Here is a 24486-nt window from a genome sequence, read left to right on the forward strand (position 1 = left end):
CAAGCTGTTTGGACACCGGACTCAAACGACATGCACCCTTCATAAAACAGGCGACAAGGGGGTGTTGCCCCACTGTCGTGCTCCCAAAACCCACACGACAAGCCAAAATAACTGCTAGATATACCTTAATAGTAGAAAAGGCATTTCTTTTTTCTAATAATTCCTGTAGAAACGACAGGATTACCGGGACAGAGCACTGGAATTGCACTGTCTGTGATTTAGTGCACCATTCCTCAAACACAGACCTAGAGAAGAGACCCATCATTGAAACCCTCTCATATCCAAACATCCAAATAACTACTAAAGCCGATGCCATCAAACCTAGTAGACTCAGGTATGTTTTCAAAGAGACCAGGTTCCTTCTGCTAGGCAATCTTGTAAAGTTACTATATGTTCCACTGAAAGGAAAGCTTTGAATGATACAGAATCTAGGATTAAACCTAGGAAAGAGATTGTTGGCGTGGGAATCAGAACACTTTTTACTGTGTTTATTCTGAAACCTAGAAATGTCAGGTGTTCCAAGAGAAGCGGACTATGTTGTAAGACCTCTTATCTCGATTGCGCACACAGCAACCAAACATCCATGTACGTCATCGGCTGAATGCCCCTCTCTGAGTGGGGCTATGGCTGCGTCGTACACTTCATAAAAACATGAGGGGCCGAAAGGGAGCACCAGAAATTCATAGATTACGCCTTGAAAAGCGGATCTGAGAAATTTCCTGTGAGGAGGGTATATTGAGATGCGAAAGTAAGCTTCCTTCAGGTTGACGGATACGAACCAATCACCTGGGCACACAGAACATAGCAGAGCAGTGTGTCAACATTCTGAATGTGTACTTTCTCATGTGCCTGTTCACATGAGCACATTAATCTAGGATTAGGTGTATGCCACCCCCCTTTTTTGGAACCAGGAAATATTGAGTAAAAGCCGCAGTGTCTTTGCTCGGGAGGAACATTTCTTATTGCCCTTTTCCCTATTAGCGATGTGATTTCCTCCCGGAGTACACGCGGTGATTCCCCCTGAGCCTTAGTGTATATGATTTCCTTGAATCGAGGCAGGGTGACATCGAATTGCAGTCTACATCCCCTGTCTATCGTGCCCTGTACCCAGTTTGACACTGCATGCCTGCCAGTTCTCTGGGTGGGAAGGGAGGCTTCTTAAACCAGGGTCCCTTAGGGTCCAAGGTTCTCTGCTGCTGGGATTTTAAAGGTTGGGGGGGGGGTCGACCTGCTGCAGCCTGGGCGAAGGTGTGGTGAGGCACAGGGCTGTATCTTCGTGGGCTTCACCCTCACTCTTTTTCTCCTCACACGGTTTCTGTATCATCTTGACGGTGGGACCGAAAAGGCCTTTAGGGTCTACTGGAGCTTCCAGGATCTACAGCTTCTCACTATCATACACCGTGGAAAGGTTGAGTCATTGAGCCCTCTCCTGGGATATCATGAGCCCCATCGCTCTTCCTGACGCCTGGACAGCGGCTTTAAGCAGATGCAGGTTGAGGTCTGTGGCAATAAAGATCTCATCCCATAGACCTGGCTCCAGTGTGTACAGCTCTTCCTGTAGCTCAGCTTGGTATGCCGAGAACATGGAGGCAGTGCTGAGAACCCTCACCGCTGTGGCGACCGACCTGTGGACCACCTCTGTCACAGAGGACTGGAAGCGCTCATACTTGGTTGGTAAGGTGGGGCCAGTCAAGGTCATGGAGGACTTCTGGCTGGGGCGTAGATAGGAAGCCACCAGGTGTTCGATGGGGGGCATGTGGGCAAACCCAATCCCCACCATGTCAACACTGACCCACCTTGAACAGGGTTCTTGGAGGAGAAAGATGTACTCCAGGTACGAGTAATCTCCTCCAGGCAATTCTGGGAAGACTGGTAATAATTGCCTGGCTGCCCATTTAGCTTTGGTGGTCTCCACCTGGCCCAATGCAGTAGCAATCACCAGCTTATACACAGCACGTTTGCACACGCCCTGTCGGTCTACACTGAGAACTGGTGGGGATGACGCTCACACTAGCCGTTACTCCATGATTCCCGGTGGGGATATCCATCGCCTCTGGTGAGCCATCGGGGACGCCGGCCCCCATGTTAGGGTCCTGTCGACTAAGGCTAGTTTGGTGTGTGCTAGCCTGCAACACAGGCTCTTCACAGTGAAGAGGGCACAGTGTGGACAGGAGCCGGGGAGATGCTAAGGCTACCTGGGCATGTTGCAGCCCAAGGCAAGCGGAGCACACCAATATCTTGTTTGCACAGGAACAGATTGTGCGTATTGAAAACAGGTGACAATAATTGGGGTGACAATAATTGTTTTTGTATTACTTGTTAAATATTTCCCCTTTAAAAAAATATATATATAAAAAATGTATTTTGCTATTTTCTTTTATCAAGGGTGACAATCATTTTGGATCTGACAGTATATCCAAATGCCCAGCCAAAACATTGAAAACCAAATTACTGTAAGATGCCCCCCTTGCCCCTTCAGACAATTTCTTCACCTGAAATTACAACGCAATTAAGGTGTATCATACATAATGAAAGGTCATACATTCTAAAGGCGATTTAAAAAGAAAAACCCATTAAGGATTTGATGAGACAAACCTTGCTGAACTGATTGAACCCTCCTACTCCAAAACAGCAAGCAGCAAAATATATTTCAGGATGGACCAGCAGTAAGTCCAGCACCTATGACTCTTCAGTTGACATATTGGAAACATTATTTTGGGTTGGCATGTCAGTTACATGGGTGTTTGACGTACCTCAGGCTCTAAAAAGATGAATGCTTAATACAGCCAACCTTTAAACCAAGGCATCCTACCCACCACATTTGATTGACAGAGCACGAGCCATAACTAGGCCAGGCTTCACTTTGTTTCAGAGAAATTAGCAAACAAAAGAACCGTACAGTTTTGGGGAGGGGAAAAAAAGGGTCATTATTGGAAGATCATGTTAAACTTTCAGTTATACTTGCTAATTTATTTAATAGATTCATTTTTACCACACATTTCGTCGACATCCTCACGATGGAATTCTAAAAAGAAATGTCTAATATCCAGAAATTGTGTTTAGTGAAAAGTTCTGACAAGTCTTGGATCTTGAGGAACCTGGTGACCCATTTATAAAAACTTGTTCCTTTTCTGTGAAACATGACCACAAGTACCACTACCTACCTATAGTTGAAGTCAGAAGTTTACATACACTTAGGTTGGAGTCATTAAAAATGTTTCAACCACTCCACAAATTTCTTGTTAACAAACTATAGTTTTGGCAAGTCGGATAGGACATCTACTTTGTGCATGACACAAGTACTTTTCCCCAACAATTGTATGCAGAGATTATTTCACTATCACAATCCCAGTGGGTCAGAGGTTTACATACACTAAGTTGATTGTGCCTTTAAACAGCTTGGAAAATTCCAGAAAATTATGTCATGGCCTTAGGCTAATTGACATCATTTGAGTCAATTGGAGGTGTACCTGTGGATGTATTTCAAGGCCTACCTTCAAACTCAGTGCCTCTTTGCTTGGCATCAAGGGGAGAAAAAAAAAATCTAAAGAAATCAGCCAAGACCTCAGAAAGAAAATTATTGCTCCCATGTCTGGTTCATCCTTGGGAGCAATTTCCAAATGCCTGAAGGTACCACATTCATCTGTACAAACAATAGTATGAAAGTATAAACACCATGGGACCACGCAGCAGTCATGCCGCTCAGGAAGGAGACGCGTTCTGTCTCCTAGAGATGAACATACTTGTGCGAAAAGTGCAAATCAATTCAAGAAGAGCAGCAAAGGACCTTGTGAAGATACTGGGAAAAGAATGGTACAAAAGTATCTATATCCACAGTAAAACGAGTTCTATAAATCGACATAACCTGGAAGGCCGCTCAGCAAGGAAGAAACTGCCGAAGAATACCATCCCAACCGTGAAGCACGGGGGTGGCAGCATCATGTTGTGCGGGTGCATTGCTGCAGGAGGGACTGGTGCACTTCACAAAATAGATGGCATCATGAGGAACGAAAATTGTGGATATATTGAAGCAACATCAAGACATGTCAGGAAGTTAAAGCTTGGTCGCAAATGGGTCTTCCAAATGGACAATGACCCCAAGGCTCCAAAGTTGTGGCAAAATGGCTTAAGGACAACAAAGTCAAGGTATTGGAGTGGCCATCACAAAGCCCTGACCTCAATCCCATAGAAAATGTGTGGGCAGAACTAAAAAGTGTGTGCGAGCAAGGAGGCCTACAAACCTGACTCAGTTACACCAGCCAAGTCAGGAGGAATGGGCCAAAATTCACCCTTGTGGAAGGCTACCAAAAACATTTGACCCAAGTTACACAATTTAAAGGCAATGCTACCAAAATACTGAGTGTAGGTAAACCTCTGACCCACTGGGAATGTGATGAAAGAAATAATAAATCATTATACTATTATTCTGACATTTCACATTCTTAAAAGGCGTGATCCTAACTGACCTAAAACAGTGCATTTTTACTAGGATTAAGTGTCAGGAATTGTGAAAAACTGAGTTTAAATGTATTTGGCTAAGGTGTATGTACATTTCTGACTTCAACTGTATATACACAGTAGTACCCACCCTCTTTTCCCCCCAGTTCAAATCATATCATCTCCCATGATTGCTTATTGTATGCATTTGGTATTCAGCAAGCAAAATCATATATATATATATATATTTTTTTTTTTTAAAGAGTTGCATGGTTGCTAAATCTTGACTCAAAGCTCTTGGGAAAAACGTATTTGCCCATGGTAATGTAAATACAACGCAAATTCAAAACTAGACGGACAACATGCCAGTCACATTTATCCCGCTTTTATTGACCACATTATTAAAATCAAAGCTCACCGACTGACAATATTGTTATTTTGGCCATTGACTGCAGAAATAATTTGACATTTGATTGGACATTAATAAACACCACCTCCTGCCATTCCCAGACGAGAGAAACGCCACATTGGTAAAAAAAAATTAAAAAAATTTATCTGCAATTCCCAACAAAAGTACAATAAAAAAAATAAAAATTAAAAAAAAATAAAAAGTTTAATTTCACACTCATCTGCAGACCACAGGGGAAGGCTTTCTCAGTGCTAAAAGGGGTTTATGAACGCTGATGGGTCAGCGGGCTTTACGTCCGTGATAGCCCTCGGTTATCCAGGTCTTTCACCTGAAGGTTAAAAAAAAAAGGCTGTTAATAAATCGTAAAAATAAAATATTTTGACTCCTTGGTATCAAATAAGGAAATAGAATTTATACTCCCACATCGCAACTTTTTCATGTAGCGTCTACATGAAATGTTTTTTAAAAATAAGCCTCTGGAATTATTTTTTTATTTAACTAGGCAAGCCAGTTAAGAACATTCTTATTTACAATGACGGCCTACACCGGCCAAACCCGGATGACGCTGGGCTAATTGTGCGCCGCCCTATAGGACTCCCAATCACGGCCGGTAGTGATTCAGTTTGGATTGGTCTGGTACTCTACAGGTGACTGTGACTGTATACTGTAAATACAGAGGAGTAGAATACCATAGCAAGGATATATACCTTGTATATCCTGACCAGCCAGTGCTCTGTAGTGTAGGCCTCCTCCAGCACATCCAGCTCAAAGTCCTTGTTGCCGATCTCAGCATTTCTCACTCGATCATAGCCAGGGGGACGCTCTGGAACAAAGATTAGAACATCAGGACTAGGGCCAAGATGAATAGAAGCTTGACACCCACAGTGTCATAATAAGGCAGGGTTACTCACTGGCCTCTGTGTAGACCTGGCCGAAGCGGTAGTAGCACATCTTGTACATAAGGCAGTTGAGCAGGACAGGGGAGCCCTCACGGTCCACACGGAACTCTCCAGTGGGGGTGTAGTAGTCGTGCTCCTTGATGTGCTTCCCTGTGTCTGTGCTGCCCCCAATGCGCACCATCCACAGAAACTTGTTAATGTCTGCACAGAGAGAGAGATGTGTTGGCAGACCCAAAGCATGAGTTATATTTTTAAGTTAAAGATTATCTAATGCAGTTGTATTCAAACTTTTACCACCAGAATTTCTGGGGACCCCATGTTTTCCGCAATTATTTATTGCGACCCCACCCCCAAAATCAAATGAACCTTAAAAATAAGATGCATTTAAATTGAAAACAACAAAAGCTTAAATTCAATGCATTTTCATCTTATCAAAAATGAAACCAATAAATGCATTTACCACTGATCTGATTCATGAATGTGGCAATGACAACTTAATCTGAAACAGATATGTTAAGAAGCTGTAATAATAAGAAGCTGAAGAATAATAAGAAGCTGTAATAATCCAAGAGAGATTGGCATTGATAGTTTCCACTGGCATTGTAGACTTACCGTCTGAGGAGTATCCCGTCAGTCCACCAAAAATGACCAGGACGTAGCTGACATCCAGCTCTCGCATGATCTCATAGGCCTTCTCCTCGGTGGACGCCATAGCCTACCGGTCAACAGACACACACAGTTCATATATAGTTCAGAAGTCACGAGTATCAACCACACATTAAGATGATAGGATTGCCACATGTCAGTCCCATGTAAAGGAATCAATACAGAGAAGAAAAAAATAAAACACTTCACCTGGCCAACTCTGGAGATGTGCGTGTTGTTCCATGTGTTGTTGTCCACTAGAATTGTTCGATTAGCCATGGCTGTTATCTGATAGCCGTAATCCCACCATGACATCACTTTAGCATCCTCTGGGGTGTTGTGGCGGAGCCAGTAGTAGGCCTCTCTGAAGTCATCAAAGATTATGCGGCTGCCGTCTCCGCCGCGGGCTGACAGGACGATGGAGGGGGAGGAGTAGGCCTCGCTGGTCACCCAGGTCGAGTGGAAGGTGTAGGTGATGAGGAAGAAGGTCATGACCAGAATCATCCCGCTGGCCACCTGGTGGACAAAATGGTACAGGATATGAGGGACCTAATTCTACTTTCAGATCTACAGTGCTTAAGGGTTGTAACTGGACCAGGCAAAGATCACCCTTATCAAATGCATGCCCTGACTTCATCAGTTGGAATGATATCCAGTATCAAATGGCTACATGCCAAAGCTGCATTTAGGTGACAGTAACAACCATTTATTGAACAGTGCCATCTGGGGGCCAATATTGCATCATGATGCCTTGATGTATCCGTCCTCGCTTACCTCGTTCTTGATGGGGTAGGTGGAGTCCTGCTGCTTCTTGCTCTTCTTGTCTGGCCGACTGATATCCAGGTTCTTCATGTAGGTGGTGAGGACCTGGGACACACCAATGCCTGACAGGATGCACATGACTGGGGCCAGGACCAGCATCAGACGCACCTGAGGAGAGAAGCAGCAAAATCAGTTGAACATAACTTGCTACATAGTCTCTTTCTGGGAGCTCATCTGCTTGCACAACATACAATAGGGGAAAACTAATCAAGCGTTGCCAGACTTCATGAATATTATGGATAGATGGAGCCTAGGGGAGCACTGACAGGTACCATGTGCAATTCCTACTACAAAAGTAAATATTGGCATATTAGACACTACACATTTCAAATATTCCTCTCATCCAAGAGCTAATCTGCAGGCCGACTTACCATGACAGCTGAGAAGTACATGCTGGTGACTCCGTACATAATGATGAAGATCCTGGCATCAGACAAGTTGTTGAAGCAGTAATACAGACCCACTGTCAGTAGGAAGAAAAGCAGGTTCATTAAATCGTCGCAATGTTTTTCTTTACGTGTGATTTGTACCTTTGTCTCAACAGTATTCTGATCAATCCAGTTACCTAAACATCCCTCTGCTGTGTCATTTCACCAGCAAAAACCATTTCAGACTGATTGAGTGGGTTTACCTGGGAACATGAAGACAAGCAGCTGCAGGTCAAAGTAGTAGGAGGACCAGGTGGTGGGCTGGTGCTCAGACACAGAGGCGATGATGGGGATGTTGTTCTTGGCATAGGACGGGTCCAGCAGCGAGTAGAAACGACCCGTCCAGGGGGAGATCTTCCCTGAGAAACACCACAATCACAACAGTCAAGTTGAGACAAATGAACAAGGCACTACCAAATCACTTGGTTCTGATATTTATTGGGTATAGGGTTATGCATTTCTGATATTTATTGGGTATAGGGTTATGCGTTTTATCTTTAACCACATCTGTATGTTCCTAAAATACTTTTTAATCTGCAGGACCTCAAATTTAGAGAATATTTTGATCTAGGAATAACCAAGTCTTGGTCCCATGTTTCATGAGCTGAAATAAATGATCCCAGACATTTTCCATAAGCACCAAATGTATTTACATCCCTGGTAGTGAGCATTTATCCTTTGCCAAGATAATCCATCCACCTGACAGGTGTGGCATATCAAGAAGCTGACTTAACAGCATGATCATTACACAGGTGCACCTTGTGTTAGGGACAATAAAAGGCCACTAAAAAGGTGCAGTTGTGCCACACAATTCAGACGTCTCAAGTTGAGGGAGCATGCAACTGGTATGCTGACTGCAGGAATGTCCACCAAAGCCGTTGCCAGAGAATTAAATATTAATTTCTCTACCATAAGCCACCGCCGCATTTTAGAGAAATGGGCAGTAGGCCTCACAACCATGTGTAACCACACCAGGACCTCCACAGCCAGCTGCTTCAACTGCGGGATATTTTGCGACCAGCTACCCGGACAGCTGATAAAATTGTGGGTTTGCACAACCAAAGAATTTCTGCACAAATTATCAGAAACAGTCTCAGGGAAGCTCATCTGTTTGCTCGTCATCCTCACCAGGGTCTTGACCTGACTGCGGTTTGGCGTCGTAAATCGACTTCAGTGGGCAAATGCTCATTTGAATGCACAGAGATACTGTGACAAGATCCTGCGGCACATTGTGCCATTCATCCACCGCCATCCCCTCATGTTTCAGCATGATGATGCACGGCCCCATGTCGCAAGGATCTGTACACAATTCCTGGAAGCTGAAAATGTCCCCGCATACTCAGATATGCCACCCGTGAAGCATGTTTGGGATGCTCTGGGTCGACATTTCCAGCAACTTCACACAGGCATTGAAGAGAAGTGGACAACATTTCACAGGCCACAACCAACAGCCTGATTTACTCTATGCAAAGGAGACACGTCTCGCTGCATGAGGTAAATGGAGGTCACACCAGATACTAGTTCTGATCCACGCCCCTACCTTTTTTGTTAAGGCGTCTGACCAACAGATGGATATTCTGTATTCCCAGTCATGTGAAATCCATGTTCAGGCCTAATTTATTTATTTCAGTTGACTGATTTTCTTATATGAACTGTAACTAAGTAAAATCTTTTCAATTGTTGCATTTATATTTTTGTTTAGTGTATATGTTAATCATCAAGAACAAACAGGCTTTGAACAACTATACAGGTCTGTAAATAGAAACTTATATTACCGAGTAGAGACATTTGTCTGGCCCAGAGTTCAAATACTTAAGCTGTACTTGATTGAGTGTATTTTCCTGTGCGGATCCTTGGCGAGTTTCTTACCGGTAAGCATGAGCACGGTGCCCACAGAAAGCAGGACGAAGCCCACCAGGGAGATTACGCTCTTGAAGAGGACCTCAAACTGTTGAGTGTTCAGCTTGCTGCGCAGGTAGTCCACAAAGGCATGGATCTGACACAGGCCAAACACCCCGAATGCTGCCATGTGCTCAGACGACTGCACAGGCTTCAATGGAGACAAGGAGGTGAACGGAGTGAGTGTAATATCCCAAAATCCCTCCAATGGCAAACATTTGTGATAATAGGATATATAATCATTATTTTGAAAAATCATACTGGGCCATAATATTTATGGACCCATGTTGTAGTCACAAGATAACATGCAGTCTAACTGCATGTCCAGAGCAACATCTGGACAGCAGCTGTGTATGCGTTGGAAGGGAGAGAATACAGGTAAGTGTTTACCTGAAAGCCGACGAAAGAGATCTGCATGGAGAGGATGGTTCCCAGGCAGTAGACAGTGCAGTAGGCCACGTAAATACGGTGGGAGAAGCGGCCGGTGAGCATGAGGACAAGCACGTGGAGGGGGATGAGGTTGATCAGGAACACATAGCCACCCCAGGAGGACACCTGCAGACAAAGACATAAGGGTTGTGTTCATTTGGTTTAACGTTTTTGCTATATAGTGTAACAATGTTGTTTGCTATTTTTCCTTTATCTTAAACGCAGCCATGGTAAGTCTCCTTCAGATAAGCCTCACAAGTAGTGTCAACCTTTAGCAGGGACCAAGTTACTGTAATTTTCAGTTTCTAAGTTCCTTATATTTTCCTTTATTTTAGAGGCATTAGTCTCACCATATAAAAGTAAGCCAGGGCACACATGGAGGACCAGTAGATGGAGCCTGTATTGACTGCCTTGATCCACATGTAGTATGTCAGCAGCATGCAAAATATAGCAATACCTGGACAGAAAAACAAGAAAATATCTTAAAGATCACAACAAGGGCCAAGTCTTTTAGAGGGGCATGTCTGTGGGGAAGAGGCATGTTCTGTACCTTCATTGTCATAGGAGCCGGCAACAGAACGGGAAATGTAGCCAGGTACCACTGCTATCATGGCGGCAGCCAAGAGCCCAGCACCTGCATCCTACAAGAAGTAGACAGTAGATTTGAAAACCATGGAAACAAGTACATCTCAGAGCACTTGAGCATTTTCAGTTTGTAGGTTACCTTTGTTTCTTTACGCTTTCTACCTGATGTGCTGCAACCTACCTTGAGCTCCTTGGTAAAGTGGTAGGTGACAATGGCAGTGAAGGAGGAGAAAAGGGGAGCCAGGAAAACGCAGACGTTACGGATGTCGATGGTGATGTGGAAGAAGTTCAGGACGTGGTACAGGGCAGCAGATGTGATCATCAGGCCTGGGGGACAGGGCAGGACAAAGAGTTAACACAGGACAAGTCCACACCACGAAGCTGCCTACCTCAATGAAGTACACAAAATGGCCTTGGGGAACCCAGACAGAATAGAAAGAGTTAACAAAGGGCAAGTAGCTTCTATCAGTGTTAGCTTGCCGTTGCTGAATAATGTGTGGACAAGGCCAACACAACCGCAGAAAGGATATTTACGACAGAGGGGGGAAAAAGGTGACAATAGAGTTGATGACCAAAGCCACCTTAACACAGGACAGTCTCTTTTAGTGGAACATTCTAATGTTTAGATAGTCACCCAATAACTTCAAGTACAGTCTTGTGTTGAACAGGTCATCCCACCTACCTGGGTAAATGGTGCCACCGATGATCCTCCCCAGAGGGTACCATGCCCGGTCATCAAACCAGTTATGAAAGTTGTAGAATCCCTCCTCTACCAAGAAACGTGTTGTCCGGTAGTTGAAGTACCTGACGATGAAGAAACAAAGCATGCAAGGGATTTGAACACCATTTGAATTTCAATAGTAAACTGGCATCAATTTGAACAATTGGGGGGGGGGGACTATCATAAAATAAGGTAGTGGACTTACGGATCAAACTCATGGATGACACTCTCAAACCTCAACACAGAGAAAAGCCTGGTGGAAAAGGCTGGGGATAAGGGGGAAATAAAGAGCAAGTCTAAATCATCTCTACTCATGTCAGAGTCAGGTAACAGCCTTCAATAATAATAAATGAATACTATAAGTGAAGAGTAACCGAAAAGGATGTAAAGTGTGTGTTCTTACAGAGGATTGCAGCCATAGACAGGATGAGCAGCTTCAGCAGCGTATCCTGTTTTTCATAGGATAGCCGCAAGAAGCCCAACTTCGTCATCTTCAAGCAGGGAGGGATAACTTAGCTTATCCCTTAGTACCTGTTGGGAAGAAAATCTAAATTAACCGTGTAGGTGTGAGGCAGCAAGCACCATTCCACATTTGCCTTGCTTGTACATGAGTCAGAGCAGCAGTCATTCAGTTTTTTAGTAGCTTGATCAGTAACTCGGTCATGAGGCAAATCTGTTCAATAAAAATTATTCTTTGTTGCATTTCTGTTTTTTTTTTAAACATGGTGCTTCAGGATACAAACTCAGGTCGGGTAAGTTCTACTACTGTGTTTGTTGAAAAACTCACTTGACGAATTTTAAATACATCACACGATATATTAATCCATGTCTATATTTGAGTTTATTGAGTTGTTTTATTTTTTAACAGGGACAGTGCACATTAATCAAAAATGCCAGTTTTAGCCAGCCGGCTAATTTTCAACCACAGTCCCTGGGCAGGTTATTAAAAACAATTACAATATAGACAAGAGCAACATAGAACAAAAAGTAGCAAGACAAATTTCATAAAAGCAACAAAGTGTTTCCACACCTCACAAGATACAGACATGGAAAGCGGCAACATACAGCTAGGGACCATGTTCACAAATCTGATTGACCTTAAGCCATGTCTTCAAGAATTTTGTGAAAGTGTGATATGTGGTGCAGTTAGGTGTGTCTGATGGCAGTGTATTCCAGACATGGGAAGCTCTCACAGAGAAAGCGGATTTTCTAAAGGTGATTTTCCTTAAGGGAACTACACAGTCACCTCTCATGGCAGACCTTGTGGATCTGCTGCCATATGTTTGGGTTTTCTGTTTAACAAAAATACTGAGTGGAGGGGGAGCCAGGCCATTTAGGATCTTGAATAGAAGACATGCGTCGGTGTATTGCACAAGATTTTCCCAACTCAGGAGCTCATGCTTTCTCAGGATGTAACAGTGATGATGGCTATTGGGCTTCCTATCAAGCACTTTGAGAGCCTGTTTGTAGACAGACTGAATAGGTCTTAATGTTGTACAGCAAGTTTGGGCCCAACTAGTCAAGCAGTATGTTAAGTGGGGGAGTATCATAGATTTGAAGTACAGTTTTGCTACAAATGTAGTCAAACAATTTCGTATAAATCAGAAATTAGCTAGGTTGAATTTGGTTATTTGAATTACCTTTTTCACATGCTTTTTAAAAGAGAGGTTGGAATCAAGTATGCTGCCGAGGTACTTAAAATCTGATACCACCTGGAGCTTCTCCCCTGACACACAATACTAACACTATTTGCCAAATGAAATCACTGACTGAGTTTAAAGACGTGCCCAACTCTGTTCCAACCAGATAAGGACACGCGCACCGCCAAGTTGGATGTGGCGAGAGGAATCAGACCAGGAAATGGATGCAACTCAGTCTAGGCTGCAAACTTTCCTTGTATTGACATTCATAGTTATTTTTCTGCCTTGACCAACCAAATTAATTCACCCAGGCTATTAATGTTGTAGACATGGCAACACCGGTAATAGAGAAATTCTGCTAAATAGCTGACATTAAGGAATTGTCAAGTTCAATGCAAGTAGCTAGCGAATGTCGTTAATGTAGCTAATTTTCTAGCAAATAATCTGCATGCATGCATTGTCCTAAACGCAATAAATGGTTAGCCATCTGGTGGGTTTTACGTTCCTGTAAAAAAGACGGCTCGAGTTTAATGGAATCTGGGCAGTGCCTTATTTTACATGCTAGCTAACTTTAGCTGTATGAACGAACATAAGCTCTTATTCCACTTACTCTCACAATTACACAATTTCAGAATATGCATACAAACAGAACCACATAGCATTTCAATTATCTATCTCGTTGAATATGTTGATTTGCCAGCTATTTTGAGCGGCACTTACCCACTCCGTTCCTGTTACATACACTTTTCTCACACACAACCTTGTGTGCCTCTGAATCCCACCCAACTAAGCTATGCAACGTGTTTATTGGTCTTGCGTCGGCCTCAGGAAACTATCTCATTCCTGATTCGTTAATGAGCTATCATTCAAACAGACCGGATAAATCGCTGTTCCTTCCAGTGACGTGTCCTTAATGCTGAGAAAATATCTTGAGGGAGTTCGATTAAGCTGAACTGCGATGTACCGGGCTATGGCCAGTGACGTGAACGGGAAAAAGCGGTGAGGGAGGACTGCTTTCTCAAAATCGAACATTAATCTGCGAATCCCCTTCTTGATTAAATTGGTCTGGCAGTATAAAAAGCGACACCCATATATATATTTTTTAACATTGTTAAATATCTCTTAGTTTCCAACCAGTTATGCAGTAAAGTATCACCTACATTTGGACATTAATATAACACCAACATTTTGTGAATTATTTTACAAATGTTGAGATGTTTTAAATAAAATATCCACTTTGGAAACATTTAGCAGTTTACAATAGAATATTTTTGAATAATTGTGTCAATCAAGATGACTTCCAATTAGATGTAGTGTATACTGACCAATTTTATTGAAATTAGGCATATTACTTTTACAAAATCTCACTCACATATATCAATCTGGATACATAAATACTATGCACTTACAATTATTACATACTGCACCCCCCCCAACCTATTAGATAAGATTAGGTAAAAGCTTGATGGTAACCCCCATGGTGAGGTTTTGGTTGAACATTCAGAGCCAAGAGATATTATGTCAAAAATCCCTCGCAGCCCATTTGGATTTGCCCATCTCTAAAGGTATGCACTATACACCTTCCTTTCTTCCTTCAAGAGAAAATCAGTCAGAACAGAGCTCAGTGACATCTTCCAAGTACCTACACTGCAGTGTTCTGTGTACAATTGATCGAAGCAGAAGTGAGTCGAACAAAGTAGTAGATAAAGCAGTTTGGCAGTGTCATCTGATCTGGCCAAGCAGCAGAGTCATACAGCTTCACCTGTCTGTCTAATACACAACTATAGAAAACAGCTTCTTCAAAACAGCTAGCCTTACTTTACACACAACAACCAGTGATATATTTGGATTAATTAAGGATGCTCCTTTTTGTGGGATGTTTAGACCAGCTCCCATGCTGAAAGTGTACAAATTACAATTAGTCTAAAGAAAGCACTTATAAGAATTTAAAAAAAAGTCTCCCTTTGTTTTCACCACACAAGATTATTCCTGGGTTTCTGGCCAGGAGTATCAGTGACGCCCTGGCTTTACAGAGAAACAGCTATTTATTAACAAGACAACGTCCCATCAGTGTGAAAGGAATGTCACTTGCAACACAGAAAAATGTACATGTCACAACTCTTGTGCTCCACTTTTGAACACCGCAAACATGTCACCCCCTTCAATGGAGAAGGGGCTTATTTTAGTCACACACACTTTGATGAACATCTAGTCACTGGCTGCATCCCTGTGCTGATTCCTCAAACAAAGGAATACCAAGGATTGTGTGGCCAGTGTCTAAAGCTGTCTGCCATTCAAAATGTAGAGTAACATAACATGAGTCCTGGCAAAAATGTAACCCTTTTCCTTTTTCTCTTCCACATCAAGAGTTTTATACAAAGCAGTCTGGGATCAGCCACGGGGTGATAAACAGAATAAACAAGCAAAACATTGGAGTAGCAATCAAAAAGAGCAGAACAAAAACAAATGAAGAAAAACAATGTATATGACTGCTTTTGCTGAATTTAAAGCACTAAAATGGCACATCATACATAAAACACTATTAAAACAAAACATTTGAATGAGAATAAGATATAAGAATCCTGTGTGTTTGAGTGTGAGGCACACAGCAGTTAAATCTCCTTACATGTCATTCACATTAAAAACACACCTGACCTGTGCTCCAAAATAATATGAAATTGGCCATAGTAAAATCGTTAAAAGCACAATAAAACCTAGCTTTAAACCAAACATCCTCCTCCTGTCCTGATAAGAGAGATCCTTCCACAGACAGAATCAACTGCTCCATTGGTTTACTGAGCAGAGCTGCTCCCTTGTCGTTGTCACCCCCCCCCCCCCCCCCCCCCCCCCGGTGGGCATCACTGGGTGGACAGGGGTCTCTGGCGGGCAGGAGAGGCGTGGGGAGAGGTAGGCAGCTTCTCGGCGGAGATGGACGAGTTCAGGGAGGACTGCAGGTGGACCGTCTTGTGGAACAACTTGTTGCTAATCAGCACAACCAGAGAGAAGAGGCGCAGCTGGAAGTGGCTATGTATGGAAGATACGGGGGGGAAGAACAGAGTGAGTGAGTAGGGAAGATTTCACTGGCTCTTTTCACACAAGTGAATCAGTTTGATTAGGGCGTGCAGTGCACCATACTCACTATAGCTTTGTTGGGGTTTTGGCCTCATTAGCGCTGATAATGAACAGAGGGAAGAGGATGGAGAACAGACAGCCACTATTGCAGAAAAAAAATAGTATGATTTTAATGGATCATTAAAATGATTTGGGATATTAGTAGGACTGAAAGTCTGCATATTGTCTGCATGGCTTGAAAGAAAGACAGAGAGAAGACATTAGTGGCATTACCTGATTATATATGAAGAGGGGAGGGCAGTCAACAGAGCCATGGGGAGACCAAAGCCAAAGTAGTAGGGCCAGTTCCTCTCAATGTTGGACAGCCGTTGGTGCATCTCAATGCCTTGGATGAAACGGTTACAAATGGGTTGAGATTTTAATCAGTTCCTATTACCTAAAATTAGTATAATACTTTGACAAGAAATACATCTTTGAGTAGAAAGGAGGCTCACCATGGTTGAACCAGCGATACTCAAAGCAGTAGAGGGAGTAGAGCAAAGACATGTGGAGAAGGCTGACCATCTGTCCAATAGCGTCGATGGGGAAGAGACTCACAACCATACCCTAGAGGACCACAACAAAGACAAGATGAGATAATATGTTGATTACTAACTCGAACCATTGAAGGTAATGGATCACAGCTCTCAGTGTTGAACCCGAAGACCCCTGTAGGTTTTAATTACAACATAACCTTAGAGAACCCTCTTGACAGATAGTGAGATCATGATTGATAGTGAGTCTTCATGAACTTGACACATGGGAATGTCAACTGCTGTACTACCTGAATGAGGAAGAGAGCCTGGAGGAGGAGGTTGAAGATCATGTCAGCGATGATCTTACTGACACTGGGGAAGGGCTGGGCTTTCCGACCAGACACCTCGAAGGCCAGGTCAGCTATGTCCTACAGCAGACAACCAGAGGACGCGTTAACATGTGTTACACAGTAAAACAGGAGGTTAACGTCTCACAAGATCCTCAGGCAATAATATTCAAGACTGGAAGATAATATAGATAGCAATAACAAGGGAAATTCTTAACTACTGTGAGACATTCAACTGTATCAAAGCCACTACTCTATCCCGAGCATTGCTGGAAACTATATTGTCAACAGAGACTGTAATTTGGTTGAATGCATTCAGTTCTGCAACTGACTAGGTATCCCCCTTTCCCATTATTCATTAAATTGGATTATGATAAAAGGTATGGTTAGTGCTATCCTGTAGGGATGCACACTTAATCAAATTGCAATATCGACATGTACAATATCCATATCGCAAGAGGCTCCAATCTTTTTTTAAAACACCATCAATTTAAATGTAATAAAGGTACCCTGGGAAAGTCTGACCAACACTTAGGTTTCTACCCCGTCACAACAACTTCGACTGTACCAGGCCTTTTCATTAGTTGTCATTCCAAACACCACCAACCATAGAATTCAAATAATAGTTTGATTTCTATGATTCCAACAAATCACCAAAGTGTTTTGTAAAATTGCAATACATTTTTTTTTAAATGCCCATATCGTGGAGCCCTACTATCCGGGATCCTTGGGATGTCCCTACCCTAAAACTAAACCTAATCCATACCCTAACTCTTACCTAACCCTAACCCTTACCTAACAGTATTCCATTTCATATCGGGTGACATCAGAGTTGGGACATCCCAAGGATTTCATTTTTATTTATTTTATTTCACCTTTATTTAGCCAGGTTGGCAAGTTGAGAACAAGTTCTCATTTACAACTGCGACCTGGACAAGATAAAGCAAAGCAGTTCGACACAGAGTTACACATGGAGTAAAACAAACATACAGTCAATAATACAGTAGAAAAATAAGTCTATATACAATGTGAGCAACTGAGGTGAGATAAGGGAGGTAAAGGCAATAAATAGGCCATGGTGGCAAAGTAAATACAATATAACAAGTAAAACACTGGAATGGTAGATTTGACAGTAGATGAGTGTGCAAAGTAGAAATACTGGGGTGCAAAGGAGCAAAATAAATAAATACAGTAGGGGAAGAGGAAGTTGTTTGGGCTATTTACAGGTGCAGTGATCTGTGAGCTACTCTGACAGCTGGTGCTTAAAGCTAGTGAGGGACATAAGTGTTTCCAGTTACAGAGATTTTTGTAGTTCGTTCCAGTGATTGGCAGCAGAGAACTGGAAGGAGAGGCGACCAAAGGAGGAATTGGCTTTGGGGGTGACAACTGAGATATACCTGCTGGAACACGTGCTACAGGTGGGTGCAGCTATGGTGACAAGTGAGAAGAAATACGGCGGGACTTTACCTAGCAGGGTCTTGTAGATGACCTGGAGCCAGTGGGTTTGGCGACGAGTATGAAGCGAGGAGCAGCCAACGAAAGCATAAAGGTCGCAGTGGTGGGTAGTATTTGGGGCTTTGGTGACAAAACGGATGGCACTGTGATAGACTGCATCCAGTTTGCTGAATAGGGTGTTGGAGGCTATTTTGTAAATGACATCACCGAGGAGCGGTAAGATGGTCAGTTTTACGAGGGTACGTTTGGCAGCATGAGTGAAGGATGCTTTGTTGCGAAATAGGAAGCCAATTCTAGATTTAACTTTGGATTGGAGATGTTTTATGTGAGTCTGGAAGGAGAGTTTACAGTCTAACCAGACACCTAGGTATTTGTAGTTGTCCACATATTCTAAGTCAGAACCGTCTAGAGTAGTGATGCTGGACGGGCGGGCAGGTGCAGGCAGCGATCGGTTGAAGAGCATGCATTTATTTTTACTTGTATTTAAGAGCAGTTGGAGGCCACGGAAGGAGAGTTGTATGGCAGTGAAGCTCATCTGGAGGGTTGTTAACAGTGTCCAAAGGGCCAGAAGTATACAGAATGGTGTCGTCTGCGTAGAGGTGGATCAGAGACTCACGAGGAGCAAGAGCGACATCATTGATATATACAAACAAGAGAGTCGGCCCAAGAATTGAACCCCCATAGAGACTGCCAGAGGCCCGGACAACAGGCCCCCAGGTTTGACACATTGAACTCTGTCAGAGAAGTATTTGGTGAACCAGGCGAGGCAATCATTTGAGAAACATGGCTGTTGAGTCTGCCGATGAGGATGTGGTGATTGACAGTGATTGAGTCGAAAGCCTTGGCCAGGTCAATGAATACGGCTGCACAGTATTGTTTCTTATCGATGGCGGTTAAGATATTGGTTAGAGCCGTGAGCGTGGCCGAGGTGCACCCATGACCAGCTCTGAAACCAGATTGCATAGCGGAGAAGGTACGGTGGGATTCGAAATGGTCGGTGATCTGTTTGTTGACTTGGCTTTCGAAGACCTTAGAAAGGCAGGGTAGGATAGATATAGGTCTGTAGCAGTTTGGGTCAAGAGAGTCCCCCCCCCCCTTTGAAGAGGGGGATGACCGCAGCTGCTTTCCAATCTTTGGGAATCTCAGACGACACGAAAGTGAGGTTGAACAGGCTAGTAATAGGGGTTGCAACAATTTCGGCAGATAATTTTTAGAAAGAAAGGGCCAAGATTGTCTAGCCCGGCTGATTTGTGGGGGTCCAGATTTTACAGCTCTTTCAGAACATCAGCTGACTGGATTTGGGAGAAGGAGAAATGGGGAAGGCTTGGGCAAGTTGCTGTGGGGGGGTGCAGTGCTGTTGACCGGGGTAGGGGTGGCCAAGTGGAAAGCATGGCCAGCCGTAGAAAAATGCTTATTGAAATTCTCAATTATAGTGGATTTATCGGTGGTGACAGAGTTTCCTATCCTCAGTGCAGTGGGCAGCTGGGAGGAGGTGCTCTTATTCTCCATGGACTTTACAATGTCCCAGAACTTTTTTGAGTTTGTGTTGCAGGAAGCAAATTTCTGCTTGAAAAAGCTAGCCTTGGCTTTTCTAACTGCCTGTGTGTATTGGTTTCTAACCTCCCTAAAAAGTTGCATTTCACAGGAGCTGTTCGACGCTAATGCAGAACGCCACAGGATGTTTTTGTGTTGGTTAAGGGCAGTCAGGTCTGGAGAGAACCCAGGGCTATATTTGTTCCTGGTTCTACATTTCTTGAATGGGGCATGCTTATTTAAGATGGTGAGGAAGGTTTTTTTTTTAAATAACCAGGCATCCTCTACTGATGGGATGAGGTCGATATCCTTCCAGGATACCCGGGCCAGGTCGATTAGAAAGGCCTGCTCGCTGAAGTGTTTCAGGGAGCGTTTGATAGTGATGAGTGGAGGTCGTTTGACCGCTGACCCATTACGGATGCAGGCAATGAGGCAGTGATCGCTGAGATCGGGGTTGAAAACAGGGTTAGGGTCACAGTTTAGGTCACCTAGCAGCACGAGCTCTGAAGATAGATGGGGGGCAATCAGTTCACATATCCACGTATCCAGATCACAGCTGGAGGGTGTCGTTTAGACTAAAAGTATACACAACTAGTGCTCTCCAGTGCCAACCGTGCATCAGTTCTCCCTGACCAGCACCCTTGTTACAACAACCACAAAACATCTCTATCATCGTCTGTGTCCTAACTAACAGAGGCCTCACCTGGAACCAGATGGCGTTGACTATCTTGCTGAGCACAAACAAAGGGAGCACCCAGAGAGCACTGAACACGGAGGTCAATATGAACTCCAGCCAGGACCAGACGTTGCCATGGAGAGAGGGGTCACCTGGCAGGAAATGGCTCTTTGAGTGACAGATTTGACCACTGTTCTTAACAAATCACTATGAAGCATGTGATAATGGAGTAAACCCACCCCACTGTTCCTGGCAGGCACACATACCGATGATTATTGCTGTCAGAGTCTGCAGCAGTGGAATAAACACCCGGTAGAAGAGGAACAGACTGAGCTGCAAAGGGAATCGGAGGGGGGATTACTAACACAAACAATGTCTACGTAGTATTACATACAGTATTTGCCCATCATAAAAATACAGTATTTGCATGATATACATTTATCAAATGGTTTAAAAATATAGAAAAGTGTTATTATTTACCCAGAACACTCCCCCATTCCAGGCACAGCACTGAAAAATCCTACTGGCTAATTTGGGTTCACTGAAAGAAAGAATATGACAACACATTGTCATTAATAGGCACAAAAAGGTATAGGCCTTGGCCTATCGTGGACACTGGACAGCATACAAGGATCCATATTATAGGGCTTTACTCATAACTCTTAGGGCACAACTCAATCTGTATCGCGAAAGTTCAGTGCTATAGAGCAATTTAAAGGCCATATTCACACATTAGCGGAGACTGCATTCACAGAAAACACTGCATATGTCGGCTCAATTGGATATCAATCGCGCAATAGCGCTGAACTTCTGCGTTAGGGATTTAATTGAGCCCCTAATATGAACCTTTCACAACTAGAAATAGCGTATCAGGTTAGAGAGGGAGAAATGTAAATAAAATAGCAAAATATCAGTGTCTATTAGCAGTAGACTTTTATGATATGTAACATGTATACCCTTTCTTATACCCACAATATTGTGCCAACCTGAACAGAAGTGTGCTGGCTCTGACATTCTCTTTTCCCATCACCCTTTCACAGTTACAGAAACAGTGGTGGATACATGACCAGGACAGCCCAGCTTGGCAGTGTGAATAGGGTATTGCAGCCCTACGTGCCAGTGCCTACCTCTCCTGTTTGCGTTCCTCACTCTGGGCCCGTCTCTGAGCCAGGGCCCCGCTGGCTCTCCTCCTCCGCTGCTCCTCCCTTTTCTGCTGGATGCGGGCATCCAGCTTGGAGATAGTTCCAATCCCCAAAATGGAGTCCTTAATCCCCTGTTAGGACACACAGAAAATATGCACAGACTGGGGTAAATTACTTAAAGGAAATTAACACATCACATTAGACTTGGTGAGTTGAAAAGCTCAATAGTAGTGTTTTAAATACAAAATGTATTTTTATATCATCATTTATATCGTCATGTAGCATGTGCTTTAATGCACTTGGTTACATAGTAGCACAGTTGAAATAAAACATAAATTAATTTAAAAAACAAGGCTAATCTTTGTTCTGCTTTTGTGGAGGGGATCACTAGCCATCTGGAAGCAAGATGATAAGGTTCAAGGTAAACAACACAAAGGTAAACATTTGGTTAAGCCTCTAAATGTAGGCTACTATGATTTTGCCCCAAAGCTACGTTTGCTCTACTTCCTTTAGACTAGAGAAAACAAGACAAAAATAAAAAGCTTACATTTTCTCAAAACATTTCACTTGTCTTGTGTAAAAACGCACCAATTAACCAGGAAAAATGCTAAATGGGGCACTGGATGGCTTCAATTGAACTAAAAACATAGTTCCCAATGGATCTATACAGAACTTGGTAGTTGGTACACATCCTCATGATTCAGTGTCATAGCTGTACAGTCCTTTAACCCTATGTGTTGGCCTATCACTTGTGTGTGGATAGACAGGGTGTGTTGTGTTGTTGTCTGACCGTCGCAACATTGCGGAGGAAGGCCCTGATGCTGTCTGTCATCTCCAGACCAGCTGCAGATCCATCAACTGCAGAAGGAGGGGTGGCTGGGGACCTGGTCAGCTCTCATGGCAGGGAGGGTAACACCCAGCAACACCACACAGGAAAGCTGTTAGAGAGAGCAGCAGGGTCACTTTGCTCCAAGTCTCATTATATTAAAAGGCGCATGTCATGTTATACAGCCTATATTTATTCACATCAGGGAGGCAAACCAAGCGGGATGGGTATAATTTGTGGAAAGTTCCAACAGGAATCTCTTCCAAAAACGTTGTGAAGTACAAGGATGCCAACAAACAACGCATACACAGTAGCACGATCAAACGTGGACGGTGAGTGAAAAACTTAAATAAATAGCCCACTCCTACCCGGTATCTTATTCTGCCGCTATACAACCTTGTATGTGTTGTTTGTTGGCAACCTTGTTATTTACTTAGTTTATGGAACAGATTCCTGTTGGAACGTTCCACACCCAACCAAGCGACCTGGCTGTGTCGACATCAGTCACAACACGAGTCACACAGGAAAGATTTCTGTTGGAACGTTCCACACCCAACCAAGCGACCTGGCTGGCTCGACATCAGTCACAACACGAGTCACACAAGAAAGATTCCTGTTGGAACGTTCCACACCCAACCAAGCGACCTGGCTGGCTCGACATCAGTCACAACAACACGAGTCACACAGGAAAACATTTAGAGCAACAGGTTCACTTTGCTCAGCGGGTCTGTAAACTGATTGTTCACTGGCTTTATTGGTGACATTATATTGAATAACCAGTTAGCTACCTTATCAGGTAATGTTATCAAATAAACATTTAGGAATTCAATTTCTCGCCAGCTAACCAGCCATCTGTTGTTAGCCAGTCATGGTTGAAACGTCGCTTTGCCTCAAGACTTGTGACCTTCTTGTGCAGACAATACTGAAACCGTAACGCTAGCTAACACATACAAAACCAAACATGGTATAGTAACCACATCGTTAACTTTACTTAGAATAACTAACGTTAGCTATCTAACGGTAGATCGTTATTTAGCTAGTATACAGTACATGCGTTCAGTTTTAAGAATAGCCCATATTTTAGGTGTGAAACAAACTTAGCTAGCTAAAAAAACAAGTTAGCTAGTAAACATTACATCGTCCAAACTAAAACGGTGCAAGCTGATTTAGCAAACGTTAAATCTACCAAATTCAAACAGTGCAAGCTAGTTAGCACGCAAGCTAACTTGTCTCACTGGCTCGTTAGCTAAGCTAACAACGAAAATGATTTACTTGAATCAAGCAGACATTAAAGACAGGTCAGATAATCGATCATTTAGTCACCATGACCTACCTCATGCGACACTTTCCCTGAAATATTATCTTCACTTTTTTTTTTATTACTGTTTCTTTAGCTCTTTCTTCTGCAACAACAAACCAACCCCTGGCCCGTAATTTGTGTATTGGGCAACCTCCAACCAAGGGGATTGTGGGAGGTGTAGTGTGGTGTGGAATGATGGCTAAAAGTTGTGTCCACTGAAGTTGAACTTCATCAGAGTGACTTCCTTCCCTTCACTCACACGATATGAAGGCAATAATCATGGTTATATTGTTGATTGTTAGTCCCCGTTAGGTCTCTTCCTTGCCCTGCCACAGTGTTTCTGCTTCAATAAGGTATATAAACCCTGGATTGCTGATGTATTGGTCATTGAGAGGCTTTGCCTCCTGCTGGCCATATTAACACTCCCCATTAGGAGCAGAATGGAATTCTACAGTATTTCAATTAAATGTTTCATGGGCATTGTTGTAGTGGGGACAGTAACATTAGTAATCTAAAAAAATTAGACTTTAAGGAATGTATGTTTAGCTCACATAATATAATTTAAAAGTATGCATTAAGGTATCAGTAATATAATAAATGTGGCAAAAATTAACGTAGACATTAAATACATTTGAATTTTTATAGCTTCCAAAATATTTTTTTTGACGGTGGTGTCATGGTGGCTTCAACACAGCACCCATCTAGT

At 43.1% G+C, this 24486-nt stretch overlaps 2 protein-coding genes across 2 annotated transcripts; both read right to left on the reverse strand.

Annotated features, from left to right (window-relative positions):
• Nucleotides 1-4806: 4806 nt before the first annotated feature.
• On the reverse strand, nucleotides 4807-13787 carry LOC110533669 (dolichyl-diphosphooligosaccharide--protein glycosyltransferase subunit STT3A). Its single transcript, XM_021618107.2, has 17 exons — nucleotides 13635-13787; nucleotides 11678-11805; nucleotides 11480-11540; nucleotides 11236-11357; nucleotides 10735-10880; nucleotides 10519-10609; nucleotides 10319-10425; nucleotides 9930-10094; nucleotides 9510-9690; nucleotides 7844-7999; nucleotides 7584-7675; nucleotides 7165-7320; nucleotides 6601-6906; nucleotides 6358-6460; nucleotides 5758-5946; nucleotides 5554-5669; nucleotides 4807-5174 (listed from the first exon to the last, which is right to left on the reverse strand). Exons 2-17 carry the CDS (start codon nucleotides 11763-11765, stop codon nucleotides 5136-5138), a joined length of 2118 nt encoding a protein of 705 aa, XP_021473782.1. The 5' UTR covers nucleotides 11766-11805; nucleotides 13635-13787; the 3' UTR covers nucleotides 4807-5135.
• A 436-nt stretch (nucleotides 13788-14223) lies between these two features.
• On the reverse strand, nucleotides 14224-23975 carry LOC110533670 (etoposide-induced protein 2.4 homolog). The gene is made up of 11 exons (XM_036990083.1): nucleotides 23814-23975; nucleotides 22445-22592; nucleotides 21640-21785; nucleotides 20993-21053; nucleotides 20779-20845; nucleotides 20540-20664; nucleotides 16810-16929; nucleotides 16481-16592; nucleotides 16260-16371; nucleotides 16054-16128; nucleotides 14224-15938 (listed from the first exon to the last, which is right to left on the reverse strand). Exons 2-11 carry the CDS (start codon nucleotides 22484-22486, stop codon nucleotides 15773-15775), a joined length of 1026 nt encoding a protein of 341 aa, XP_036845978.1. The 5' UTR covers nucleotides 22487-22592; nucleotides 23814-23975; the 3' UTR covers nucleotides 14224-15772.
• Between the last annotated feature and the right edge of the window lie 511 nt (nucleotides 23976-24486).

Source organism: Oncorhynchus mykiss, chromosome 10, assembly GCF_013265735.2.
Source record: "Oncorhynchus mykiss isolate Arlee chromosome 10, USDA_OmykA_1.1, whole genome shotgun sequence".
Classification (NCBI taxonomy): domain Eukaryota; kingdom Metazoa; phylum Chordata; class Actinopteri; order Salmoniformes; family Salmonidae; genus Oncorhynchus; species Oncorhynchus mykiss.